The sequence below is a fragment of the Gracilinanus agilis genome, chromosome 3 (assembly GCF_016433145.1).
Source record: "Gracilinanus agilis isolate LMUSP501 chromosome 3, AgileGrace, whole genome shotgun sequence".
In the NCBI taxonomy this organism is placed as follows: domain Eukaryota; kingdom Metazoa; phylum Chordata; class Mammalia; order Didelphimorphia; family Didelphidae; genus Gracilinanus; species Gracilinanus agilis.
In genome coordinates, this window is record NC_058132.1 from 159,291,650 (window position 1) to 159,306,107 (window position 14,458).

The 14,458-nt window shown below is 39.6% G+C and overlaps 1 protein-coding gene across 4 annotated transcripts in view; it reads right to left on the reverse strand.

The window, feature by feature from the left end:
* FLI1 (Fli-1 proto-oncogene, ETS transcription factor) overlaps window positions 1-14,458 on the reverse strand; it is a 167,118-nt gene that overhangs the window by 41,939 nt on the left and 110,721 nt on the right. For all 4 annotated transcript variants that reach the window (XM_044668330.1, XM_044668332.1, XM_044668333.1 and 1 more), the window contains exons 4-5: window positions 12,973-13,176; window positions 2,344-2,415 (exon numbers count right to left, since the gene is read on the reverse strand). In XM_044668330.1, coding sequence (XP_044524265.1) covers window positions 2,344-2,415; window positions 12,973-13,176 — 276 coding nt within the window. The remainder of the gene's footprint in view (window positions 1-2,343; window positions 2,416-12,972; window positions 13,177-14,458) is intronic.

The following is a 14,458-nucleotide window of genomic DNA, read 5'->3' on the forward strand; positions in this document are numbered from 1 at the left end:
CCACTATTTGTAATCTTGTTTCTTCTACTACTGCCATTAATATCACTATTACCACTATCGTAATGGAATATTATGTTGCCACTCTTCCTGCTATTGCAGTTGCTACTACTATTGCTACTACCACTACCACCTCTACTACCACCACTGGTATTATAAGTACTAGTGTTAATGCTGCTGCAACAACAACAACAACTCCTCTTCCTCTTCCTCATCCTCCTCCTCCTCTTTCTCCTCCTCCTCCTCTTTCTCCTCCTCCTTTCTTTTCTTCTTCCCAAATCATTGATAAAAATATTAAGCAGAATAAGTCCAAGTACTGAACACAAGGGCATTACAATGGAAACCTCCTTCCAAATTGGCACGGTATGATTAATAATTGTTGAGTATAGCCACTCAGCCAATTCTTAATGCATTTAATTATGCTACCATCTAGCCCATATCTTTCTATCTTTTCCAAAAGAATATCATAAGATACTCTGTTAATTTTTTTGTAATAATCTAGGTAAACTATGAAGACTAAATATTCTACTGATCTACTAGTTTATTGACATGTGAAAAAAAGGAAATGAGGTTAGTCTGTCAAGACTTCTTTTTTATTTTATAAAAAAAACCCTTTACCTTCCTTCTTAGAATCAATACTGAATTCCAAGGCAGAAGAGTGGTAAGGGTTAGGTAATAGGGGTTAAGTGACTTGCCCAAGGTCACAGAGCTAGGGAATGTCTGAGGTCAAATTTGAACCTAGGACCTCTCATCTCTGATGACTCTCAATCCACTGAGTCACCTAGCCACCCCATCATGACTTGTTCTCGATGAAGCCAGCTCTTTGTGATTACTATTTCCTTCTCCACATATTTATTAAATAATTGAACATCTCTGCCCCCTTTCTGTCAATGGTTGTCAGGATCCTCTCTATCCCAGACAGCAGCCCTGTCTCTTCACTCATCCTCCTTCTCCCACCATTAGCTTTAAAAATGCCTTTTTTATTGCCCTTAGTTTTTCTCTAGAGCCTGGGTTTGTTATGAGCTACAGCATTTTTGACCCCCTCCCACCAGAGTTCTTAAATGTTTTTGTGCCATGGACATCATCTTTGGCAGTCTGATAAAGCCTATGGACACCTTCTCAGAATGGTGTTTTTAAGTACATAAAATAAAATATGTGGAATTACAAAAGAAAATTAAGTTTAGCAAAATAAAAGATTTCATTTTTCTCATTCAAGTGCATAGACCCCCTAGAATCTATCCATGCATCCCTAAGTCCATTAAAACCAAGTTAAAACCCTCTGCCCTACATGATGTGGAATCCTTTTAGGAAAGTCTCTTCTAGCACCATACTTCCACCATTTAGAGACAGCAATTCACTATGGAAAGTGGTATGAGCAGAGGTAATGGGAGTGGTCCAGCTGTTACAAATTTAGATAGAGTTAGAGGTTAGGGGTAGCAGCACATGATTTTCCTAAAAAAATATGCCAACATCTAAAGACATCCAACTGTACTAATTGAGGAAATTGTTGAATTTACAATCGTATCAGTTATCTTTGTATCAAAGGTCTATAGTCTCACCTTGGCCACTTTCAGACTATGTCATTCATGTTGGAATGGATCTCGTATCCATTCCAGACTTCACATTCCACTTCAGTTCTATTATTTTAAGAACCTACATCCAAGGATTGATCTCTTTGTTCATTAAGTCAGAAGCTTTATGATTCACGGGAACTTTCTGGCCATAACCTTTCCTTGTCCCCAGAGGTAAAAGGCAGAACAGAGAAGCTTCAATATGAAATCACAGAACTCACATCACCTGAGGCCATGGTAGATCCTATCTCCTATCCTGGCTAGGGCAGGTTCTGGAGAATGTAATATTTATTTATTATGCTATACTAAATATAACTAATAAAATGTATACTGCAATTCTATTTTGTTATCTGTTCATGAAAAGAGACATCATGGGAAGAAGAGGGAAAAGAAAATGATCAGAGATTAAGATAGATAGAAAGACAACCTTGATATTTTTCTTATTTCCAAGGAACAAAAGAAAAAAGGAAAAGCTTTTTAAATTTACATTAAAATGACTTCAACTTGTTATAAAAATGTTTTATTTCCTATAGAGAAAAGAAATCATCTTGCATTAAGTGATATATCCATGTTATAACTTTTTAGTACATTACCACTAAAGTCATTCAAAACCTCCCATATTGTATTTTCGCAGCTACTGGCACAAATAGGGAATTGCTCTATGAATGAAGAAAGAAGAGTCAAAGACTCAATAACAAATTGATAGATGAACACTTTCTGACCCATCACCAAAGTCTCTATTGCTTATGAAAGAGGAAAAGAAAGGCTAACTTACCTTCCTTGGCAGTCAGTCTTGAGGATTGGTCTGTATGGGATGGAGTGCTAGGATATGCTAGGAGTGAGCTACCTGTGAGGATGGAGAAACAAAATTATAAATGATGGAATATCAAAGGCAAAAAGAACAGAGATAATACTGACTGTGACAAAATTAATTATGTAACTATTTTGCAATTGTTACTTTGGAGCTTTGTTCACTCTGCCTTTCATGAGTTAGAATTAGAGCAGTTATTCAGGCTTGGTATTAGAATGCTCCTGGATGTTATTTGGCTGCCATGTTTATTGAGGGTGGAGCCAAAGTCACTGTTCTATAAGAAGGTGTTCACAGAAATTATCATAATTCTGTGGTCGTTGGAAGAAAGATTAGCTTCACAAATTTATGAGATCTTTTTAGTATTGTGGCCTTTCCAGGGGCATGATGGTTAGATGCTGAGAAGACTAGAGTGAAGGATGCAGGGGTAAGCTTGTATATAGTGACTTTCCCCTCACTTTGTATACATCTTCAAAAGAGAATACCAAATTGCAGTAAGCAGTTACTTTCCTTTCTTGTCCTTCTGTTGTATTTGTGCCCAGCCTTTTTGGCAGTAGCATCACCAAAATGCTTGCTTAAAAGGTTGTAGCTTCTCTCTTTCTCCAACAAAATCAAAGGTTCTTGAAGTTTTAAAGTAAGGCATACATTTATTTCATCCATTAAAGTGAATCCAAAATAATGTTTTTGATCAGTTCTGGAGGATTTCAGAACATCCCTGGGGAATACTAAAATGTTGCAAGGCTAGGATGGGGAATCACTGCTCTCTATAAAGGACCTGGTGTGCTTTATTTTTTAAAGACCAAGAAGGCATTTCTGGGCATTTCTTTTCTTGACTTATGATGGCTAGAAAACAGACACTTGGGAATCAGAATTTTAGTCTCTGGAATGAGATCTCACCTAAACTTTTCTTCTCTGTCTCAGGTTGTGAATAGGTAAGAAAATGGCAATTCTGCATCTGCTGGCCATAGGTTAATGGTTGTGTACTTCAGAGAAAAGGGTCAAGAGTTAAATCAGTTTATATGAATATGATAGAAGGGAATTTAAAGAGATTCAACTGACTGCTTAACATGTGGCTCTTTCAAATGAATAACACTTAATATTAACTAGCATTTATATAATACTTTAAAGTTTGCAAAGTGTTTTAAAAGTATTATCTCATTTTTTCCCTCCAAACAACCCTGAAAAATAGATGATAATACTGTCCCCATTTTACAAATGAGGAAACTGAGGCAACTAGTGATTAAATGGTCACATAGCTAGTAAGTATCTGAGGTTAGATGTGAACTTCAGTGTTTCTGACCACATCAGAATTCTATCCACTGGGAATGAGGTGTGGGAAGTTGAAGAGAAGACTTTTATAAGTCAAAAGTATTGTCTCAGTTTGAAGAAGGCAAGTACCTGTCTATTTACAGAGTTATCAGCGGTTTCCCTTTCTCAAGAAAAAGAATTCAACTAGTATGGCAAAATTCTATCATAATATGTCATTCTTACACTGATACAGGGGCAAAATGATAAGGAGTTATATTAATTGAGGATCACCCAAAGGATACTGGAGAGGCATGGTGGTAGTGAACAAGCTGTAGGAATTGTGTAGCAAGGCACACCAATGGAGGTCACTGACAAGAACTGTCTTTGGAGAAAGGCATGAATGGAAAGATCACCACAAAAGAGTGGGATAACTAATGTTATTTATGGAATGTCAAGAGAATGAAAAGAAGGCCTCTTGTACCCAGGGTGGACTTTCTGTGGTAGAATTACAGGAAGATAGAGACAAGGGTCTCACAAAATGGGCAGGAAAGGATTACTGGCATGGATGAGATTATAGTCATTGGAATAATTGGAGTAAAATATTGAAATAAAGAAATTGGAGCAGCCAATAAAAACCCAATGGATTAGTCTCTCTATGTATATTAGAGTTTTTTCCTCCCTGTGCCAGCATCAGTGTTATCAAGGAGCACCAGTGTAATAAAAAACAATCTTACTACCTGGAAAATGGTACAGAAGTTGCCCTGGAGGTTCCTCATACAAGGGAATAAAAAGAAGCATCAAGAATAAAACCAAGAATTCCTGCCTCCTTTTGGTCTAGGCCGTTATCTCCCTGATCTTCTCCCCTTGGGACTTTTGAAACTTCACTGCTGGAGTACATAAAGAAAAATTGTGGTCTCTGAGGAGGAGAAAAAAACTGCCTTCATCATTAGTGTAGGTTTAGCAGAGAGCACAAAGCTTAGATAAACCATATTTATTAAATTTTCCCCTTAGTGAAAATTCTTCTTTGGGCATATGTGAATTCCACAGGAAACTCTCAGAAAGCACTGAGAGAAAGAGTTTTTTGACCTCCCTAAAGCTTGCATGAAATACATATTTCATGGTTACCTAGGAAAAGGATTTTGCCCTAAAGACTATTTTTGGTTCAAGTTTCACTCTTAGATTGCCTTTCCTGCAGAGGCTTTGGGGAGGGTGGGAGTGGGGGAGGTAAGGGTGTTTTAAGCCTTCTTCCTGAAGGACTAGCAGTGCCTCTTCCTAATTCTTGTCTCAGAAGTTCTTGGGAGCCAGGGAGGTATAATACACCCTTTTCTTGGATAAACTTGTTAAGAAGTGGTAAGATTCCCCCTGGAGCCCACTCTGATGGTATTTGTCAAATCTGTGCCTATGCATGCATTCCATGTGTGTTATTTGAGGCTCCCTATGTTGGGAAATTTCGTAGGGAATTTGGCTCCACATTGATGTATTACTGAATCCCAAGACTACCAAAGACCCCACCAATACAAACAATTTCAATCATAGAATCTGAGAGCTCACTTAGACCATTCCCTACTTGAATCACAAGTCAGATATAGCATCTCTGAAAAACAGCCATCTAGTGTCTCTTTAAATCCTTCCAATGATGGAAAATTTATTGCCCTCCAGAAGTCAACTCTGGATTTGTATAGTTCTTCTAGCTATTTGAAAATTTTTCTTTCTAGTGACTTAAAAACTGGGTCCCCCTTCCTCTCCCTGAGGTCTGACAGGAAAAAGTCTAATTTCATTTTCATATGCATTCCTTTCCTATTTTTGTGATGTCACTGGTGTAGTACTCCTTTCTCTGATGTAGATTATAGCTCCTTCATCTCCCTTCTAATCCTATGTCATTCTTGCTTGCTTGAGGCCACTGGATGATGCAGTGAAAAGAACACTGGGTCTAGCAGCAGGAAGACCCAAATTCAAATTCTACTCCAGATACTTATTAGCTGTGAGATACTTGACAAGTCACATAACTTCTGTTTGCCTCAGTTTTCCTCAACTATGGAGTGGGAATAATAATAGTATCTACCTCCTAGGGTTGTTGTTAGGATCAAATGAAATAATATTTATAAAATGTGTGGCTTAGTGCCTGGCACATAGTAGGTGTATTCCTTCCTTTTCCCTTCCACTGACAATTTCTGTAATAGAAAACAGCTGTTTAATCTATCCTGTCTTCTCTTTTTCAGGCTAACCATTTCAACCAAGCCTTGCATGACATGGTTTTGAGTTTATTCACCATCATGGTGATATTCATCTTGAGATGCTCCACTTTTTCAATATCTCATTTAAAATGTAGATCTCAGAATTAATTATAACACTTCAGGACAGAGAAAAACAGTGAGATTATCATTTCCATCATTCTGCATATTCTACTTGTATTGCAGGCACCCAACTTTGAATTAACTCACATGAACCTTGGCACTTTAGCAGGAGGAAGCCCTCCTGCTAAAGAAATCATCTCCCACTAAAATGGAAAGTGGTCCCTGACCTTAAGGAGATTATCATTTTACATGGCAATTATTTGTGACTAAATTGTGGTACCCTACTAGATTATGATATCATTAAGGTTAGTGAGCAGGTCTTATTTAATCCAAGTCCTCTACTAAAGCTCTATTCTGATGCCTCATTGTGGTGTGAAGATGACCCTGAATTCTAAAAGGTTATGCCAGTGGCAAACAAGCTTTTTCAGTAGTGCCTAACAAGCTGGAAAGACTTTGAGTATGACGTGTTTCTCCCATCTTGAGTGCCATGCTTTATATATAGTCGGTGCTTAAAACATGTTCACTGATGTGGCTTAAAGTAAAACTGAGATGGATTTTTCCAGGTCTCCCATGTGACCAGAAGGAAGATAAAGCCAGTTTTCCCGAATGTTGTTCATCCTTCATTTTTTCCTCCAGTTAGAAGAAGTACAGGCAAAGCCAGCCATTAATTCCATGGAAACAGAATTTTAGTTTGTCCTATTATGGAGGCAGTTGGTTCCATAGGAATAGAGCTGCAAAGTGAAGCCAGAGACTCCCTGCTGGGAGTCTGAAAGAACAGCCAGAGCCTTCTGGAAGATTGGGAAATGGGAACGAGGGTGGGGGATACAACAACACATTGTCCCATTCTCTTCTCTTATTCCGTCAAATATCAGGGCAGAGTTTGAGACTCATGACCTAGGCTCTTTATAACATCTCAGAGACCTTTTTGTAAAACAACATTTATTGAGACAACACTATTTGGGATATGTCCGCTTGAGTCACAAGGACTATCCCCAGAGACAATTGCCATTTGAATATGGCCACAGGTTTCATTGAGGCCAAATTTCATAGCTGGTTGGAATAGACCCTGCAATAGCATGAGTCTCTGACATCTTTGTTGAGCCTGGCTAAGACCTGAGGCTATGTTTGGAGTCTGAGTTAGGAGAGGGACTGCTAAAGCTAATCTTTGAAGTGGAGATGGAATAAATCTTTATTAAACACCTCCTATCTGTAAGGCATCTGGAGACAGCTTAGCTCAGTGAATAGAGAGCTGGCCTTGGAGTCAGAAAGACCTAGGTTCAGTCCTGCCTTTGACACATATTGCTTGTGTGACCCTGGGGCAAATAATTTAACCATCTCAGCTCCACCAAGCAACCCTCTAGCATGACAAATTACAGAAAAGGGGCTCATCTACATTGGTGGCAGCAGCTTCTCTTTTGTAATTCCTAATAACAATGAAACGACAGATCCTACTCTCCCCACCCCCCACCCCCACAAAAAAAGAAGAAATTTATAAGACACAGTGATGGGCAAAATGAAACAGAGGCTCCCCTCCGGGAACTTAAAATCTATTCTACCTGAATTGTTCTTTAAGCTTCCATTGCAGTGAGCAGCAAAAGAAATATTTGGTTTTCCAAATTTTGTTTCCTGGTATTTTCACAATTCTGCATCCCTTTCTTAAAATAGATTAGCACTTCTAATTTATTTATCAAGTCTGACTTCCACCACCCCTCTTTTACTTTTAGATGACTCCATTTGAGCTTAGTGGGTTGAAATCCTCAACTGGGATTTTCAAGCATAAACTCTGCACACTTCAACCAGTTTGACTTACACACTGAGTCTGAAGCAAATCTGGACCCCTCCCCCCAACCATCTTGAACTCTTTTAATAGTCCAAACCTTGGTGTAATGTTACTGGAAAGGATAAAGCATCACCAACTTAATTGCCCAGAGCCATCACCTTTGCCCGGCAGACTAAATTTGCAGGTGGGAATGCCACAGAATGGGAAATGTGTTTTCCATTAAAGTTTAAATTAAAAATGGAAATGGAGGGAGATATCTTTTCGAATACCTTCTTGTCACACAAGGCATTTATTTCTCTTGTGTTGCCACCATTTGGAAATATAGTTACTTGGTGTTTGTGAAAAGTCAGGCTCAGCCATTCACATACTCCAAATCCTTCTGAATAATGAAAGCAAATGGATTCTTTTCCCTCCTTCCTTCTTCCCAATGCTGTCTCTGCCCAACCAGATTCTCCTCTTCTCCCAAACATTACAAAACTCCCCCCAGCGGTCTTGAGGGTGAACTTCTAGTAGGTGACAGTTAAGTTTCTTTTGAATCCACCCCAGCTTTAGCATACAAACATCTAAATCTCATTTCCCTGAAGCCCAGCTCCTATAAATAGGGCCTCTGCCAAATGGGGTGAGTATGAGAAAGTACCTCAAGCAATTATCTCCAGACTTTGAAAAGCAGTGAGGGAGAAAGAAAGATAGGGCTAGCTATGCTGATAGGTTTAGTTTAATCTGTTTTATTCCAGGAAGTCATATGAACAGTATTTTAGAAGTAGTTATCCCTTGGTGTGAATAAAAGATGAAATATACTGTGGGAAAAGTGTCTGGTCCCTGAGAACTGGACAGGAGCATGAGGACATTTTCAGGAAGAGATCTTTCAGAGCTTATTTCCCTAAACTGGTTATCTATCATAATAACCCATAAATCATTAATATGAAGTAGTGGACAAACAGTTATCATAAAGAGAATTAGGAGACATGGATTCTACATATTATTCCGCTACTCCTTCTTTATGTGAAAATAAACAAATTAATAAATCTAACTGGGACTCAGTTTCTTCAGCTGTACAATGGGAATGCTAATAAACTTTCCATATTTTTCCACAAGGGGGCACCATATGAATACCCAGCAACTGATACCTATTACTTGTCTGGGAGGCATCCATTACCTTTAAATACTGATGCAGGCCAAGGTCAATCTGTAATTGTCCTGGGAAGTTTGAGTTTCTCAAGGAGACTTTAAAGTGGTCATAAAGGATGATCTATCTCACTTTGAGAGGTCATGGCGAGCATATATATATATACATATATATTATATGTATGTATGTATAGCTGGATGTATTCTAATGTATTGGTTAACTCATTTTGGAATAAGTTGAATATCAAGAAGAGCAGGGGGATCTTCCAGGGCAGATGGGATATATCTTATCCAGATACTAGACATTAGGCAGTGGTTCTAGAAGCTCCAGTTGCATGTTTCTCCATTGATCTTGTACTGCGGTAGAGTAGAAAAGTACTGGATTCAGAGACAAAAAGCTAGGTTAAGACTTATGTGATTTTGATCAAGTCATTCCACTTCTCTGGGCCTTGGCTTTCCTTTAAAACCCTTCTACTTCTAAATCTGTGTTTCTATTATTCCCTGTCCTTTTAAACTGGACAACATTGAATGGATGGATGGATGGATGGATAGATGGATAGATGGATAGATGTATGGATGTATGGATGTATGGATGGAGTTCTCCACAAGTCACAAAAAAGCATGTCCTCAGGATGGCTTGATCTTAAAGCAAGGAGGAAAACCTCACCCTAAAAGATTACTGTTTGACACTGAAGAACAGAATTTAGATACTTCTGAGTAATTTCTCAATTAAAAGATCTTCTCTTGAAAAAGGGGAGTTCTCTACTCAAACCTTATTCCCTTTATTTATCTGTTTGTTTGTTTGTTTATTATATTTACTTTATTCTCAGTCATCTTCACTATTGATTCACCTTAGGCTTCATCAGAAACTTCCCCATGGAGATAATGGGAGGATTTTAGATATTTTTATCCCAAATCATGGTGAAATGGAGGTGTTTGACTCCCTCTTTCCCTTCATCCCACCCCCGAAAAACAAAACACAAGAAATTATGCCCTCTCCCAAGAAAATATTCTCTTTCCCCCTAAGTACTGACCTCCCTCCCTTAGCACAAACATCCGCTGGAAATAAGTCTGGAAAAACAATAAAGTATTTAAAGGTGTTTCAGCACTGGGGAATTCCCAGCAATTGGGACAACAGAGAAGGACACAGCTGCCTGGGAAGAATTGTCTTCTATTCCTCTACCTCTCTCCTCCATGAGGGTTGACATTTAGGTGTCTTAACTTGCTACCCAGCAAAGCCCAACACCAAAGGAGCCAAGAGGTTAGAAACTAGAGAGTGAGATTGATATGCCTAGGTTGAAGACTAGAAAAAAAAGTAAAAAATAAGTGAATCTACTCTATTTTCTTTTAAGGTAGCTCAATGTAGGACTGGTTTCTCAAAGAGTTTTATACCTCTAGGTCCTTGTCCTCCTCTCTTGGGATCTGTTTTATCAAGAGTTGACTGCTCCCTTAGGAACTGTGGTTTTAACCCATAAATAACTGGGTGGGACTCATTGCTGAGGTCTGTACTTTTTTTTTAAAGCAGATTGACAGCAAGAAGACAAATGGAGGCTCAAGGAGTCAAATGGGAACAAATTAACTTTTCCAATAGAATCAGTATATGCTTAGTAAGGTGAAAGAAATACCTTAGATGGATATTTCTCACCATGGATCTCAAGTATTGAGTCACCAGTATGTACCAGTATTAATGATTTATTTCTACCTAGACCCGAGGCACAGCTGAAAGATGTAGCCAGTGCCATACATTATGCCCCTGGAAAATGAGATGAAAGATCCAGAGGGTGAGGATGACTGCTGCTCTTTCTCAAATTAGATGACCTTGAGACAGACAGCCAAGAGTCAGAGGTGAGCATTCTCCAGCTATCTTTGTCCATCCTCGTCACACCACATCTGAGGGACTATGCTGGGTACTATACACCAAGTTTGTGGAAGGATGTTGTCCAGTTGAAACCTGTCCAGAAGAAGGTGGCCAGAATGGGAAAAGGACTGGTTGGAGGAACTAGAGAAGTCTTCAGGATAAAATAATAGCTGTCTTCAAGTCTTTCAAGGACTGTTCTATGGATGACAAATTAGATTTGTTCTGCTTGATCCCAAAAGGCAGAACTAGGAGTAGTGGGGGAACTTGTAGAATCAGTCTTTGCTCAACGTGAGTCATGCGACTAGTAGTCAACTAATATTTATCAAGTGCTTACTATGTGCCAGACTCTGTTCTAAGCACATTTCCTAACAGTGAAAACTGTACAAAAGTGGAATGGGCACACTTTCCTTCACTGGAAGTCTTCAAGCAGAGCCTTTACAATCATTTGTTTAGGAATGCTGAAGAAGGGCAGCTAGGTGGCTAGAGTCTTGAGTTCAAATTTGGCCCCAGACATTTCTTGCCTGGGTGATCCTTGGGCAAGTCACTTAACACCATTTATATAGCTCTTATCCTTCTGGCTCACAGTTGTTACCAAGACATAAAGTAAGGGTTTAAAGAAAAAAAGAATGCTAAAGAGAGGATCTCAATATGGATTGGGGTTGGACTGGATCTCTAATCTAAAATTCCTTCCATCTCTGAAATTCTATGATCATAATTTTTTTTAGTGTTGTATGTCTGAATGCATTTAGCCTTGAAAACACACAGCTAGATGGATCAGTGTGTAGATTTTCAATCTGGAGTCAGAAAGATCCAAGTCCGAATCCAGCCTCAGATACTCAGTAGCTGTGCAGCTCTGGTCAAGTCATAATTTCTGTCTCAGTTTGTTTATCTGTAATATGGGAATAATAATAGCACCTAGGGATGTTGTAAGGATCAAATGGGAATATTTGTAAGACACTTGGCAAACATTAAAATGCCAAGATGGATGCACACTCATTCATCTGTCTCTGAGACTAGATATGCAGATAGCTTTTAGCCTACAATTTCAGGCTATGCTAGGGACTTAGATGGTCACTTTTTGTCTTATTTTGTTTGTAGAGAAAACAAATGTTGTTATTCCTACTTCCTGCTGGTACATTACTACAGTGTGAGACAGAGAAATGGCAAATCGTAGGCCTATGAAATATTGAAGAGCACATAAAGGTCTCATGGAAGGACAAATCCAAAGGGGCCAAGCAAAAGTAATTGTTTCAGGTTATTATACCTGGTCTGTGCTTACTATAGAGAGAGCTGGTTGAATTTATTAGCTGAATAAAATAAAAATGGCTTCTTAGAGGAATTTTCTGGGTCTAGAATGGATTTTATCTTATAGTACAGGATTCAAAAAGATGATTTCTAAGGGATTCTACAATCAGGGAAGTTCATTAGTTCATCTTCCAGATGCCAAATGCTGAAACTTGCCCACTTTTCTTTCTAAAGCTCTTCCCTTTTCAGTCTTTCTTCAATTCTTTTGATTACATCAGAGAACCTACCTCCGTTGGGTTCTCTCATAGGCTAATGTGTCTTCAACACTCGTTGATTTTTTAAGAAAGCTTATATGAGTAACTCCTCACAGACTTTAGATAGCAATAGAAACTGGAGCTAGGCTGGAGAAGGAGGCAGCTAATGTGCTGCCAGGGTACGTAGGAGCTATTCAAAACTGAGAATCTTAGATCCATGCATCTGGAGGGTTTCCTGTGTGGCCTTTAACAGTTTTGAACAGCTATTCTGGAAAATACCAGCCAGGGTATCCACCTAGAAAATGAAAATAAGAAGTCCCATTGCCTGCAGCCCTTCTAGAGGACTCATCCTCATTCCCGTCTCATTCCTTTCCTTTGTTTGCTTGGTTCATCTTTTCTGTGAAGAAGACACTTGACACTCTTTTCCCCACACAGGGGACTGTGTCTGGTCCTCAGCAGTGTCTTAAGGAGCCAGTGTGGCATTGGAAATTTTACAGGGAAAAAAGTGATGTTTTCTCAATAACAGTGTCCAACACAAACTGATAGCAAGGGGATGGATTTCCTTTCCTTAAATCTAAATAGGAAACTAGATCATTCACAAAACATCTCCTCTGAAAAGCATAGCCATCATCTAAGAGAACTCAATGTCTTTTTCCTAGGATAACTCCCTGTCTGGTCTCCTGAAGCCAAACGCAGACAAACACAGACAGACAGACAAACAGACAAACACACACACACACACACACACACACACACACACACAAAATATTCCCAAGAGGGTGAAGCACTTACTTTCCCTGAGATAAGTAAGGTGTGACAACAGCACATCTGTGTTGTACAGGGAGGTGGTTCGGAGAAAATCCTCCTTGTTCATTTTACACAATTCTTTGCCATCCATGTTCTGGAACAAGGTTGTGTCGATGTCCATTAAGCCATACTCCTTTATTGCCCACTCCAGCCACTGGCGCACGTGTTCCTGGGTCCACAGAGTTGGATCTAGATGGGGAAAAAACCAACAGAGTTAGCAAGTACTGCCTGCTTAGTCAAAAGATCCGCCCTTCCATCCATTCATCTTGTGCTTTTTCTATGAAGCCTTTCTCCACTGGGGAAAGTTTTGTTCCCAGATGGGCTTTCCAAGAGCACCCATCTGGGGACCACATCTGGCACTGCCTGAACCACTTAGTACTTTGGGGAGTTTCTTAAGACACTTCCTTCTAAAACCTGACAGGAGACTCTTTCAACTTTTAGGAGAGCTGTTGGTAGGCTAGGCCTAGGAAGTGATAGCATGAAAATGAAAATAAACACTAGCTCACAGTCATCATCCTTCTCCTCCTACCCCACTTGTGCCAGCAAAACATGTACCACCTATAGCTCAGACATATGAATGATGGTCACAGAAGACATCAGAGATTTCAGATGAATGAAGAAAATCGCAGTTCTATCTTCATGTCCAAAGGCTGAGACTTTTGAGATAAGCCTGAGATGTGGTTTCATTTCTACCAGATCATCCCGAATTCTTAAAGTTAGCCAAAGTCCTATAAGTGTTGGGTTCCTGTGGTGGACACAGCAAATCTTTAGTGTAGGAGTGGGTTTCCCTTTAAGGCTCTAAACACTTTAAGTGTGGCAAATAGTAGGTGCTTAGTTCTTACTGATTGATTAAATAAGCATGACTAGGTAAGAAATAAAGACTAGGGATTTTTGTCACTCCGAGATTCTAGTCCATTCTTAGCAAGTCAAGGTCTAGGGGTGGGGATGGGAACTCTTTGACTAAAAATCACTTATAAGCCTCCCACAGTCTGTCCCTGGTTCCTAAAACCAAGGCTAAGCCCCCTTGTTTCCTATAGCATCACTCCTGCTACTCCAGAGGTACAGAGCAGGATACAATATGATCTGCTCTCTTTCCTCTTTTTTACTTTTCTGTTCCTTGGCATCATCCCACCTTCTAGGACTAACTCTCCTCAAGAGCATTCAACCACCTTCCGGCCTCCTGTGGGGTATGACTCCTCCTCTCCTCCCCACAAGGACTACCCCATTCAGCAAATGTCTCAAGTTTCCTTTTCCTGCCCCCACCAACTTACCTGACCTCTGCAGTTACCCTGTTCTTTTGCCAAAAAATATAACTCCTCCAAAAGCCACATTGCATGCATACTCTTTCTTTCCTCTCCTTCCTCCTCTCTGTCACCCCTGCAACCCCTATCTCCTCTCTCCCCTTTCATCCTTACCTCTCTCTCTCTCTTTCTTCTTCCCTCTCCTTTCTCCTTATTTCTCTCTCTCCCCT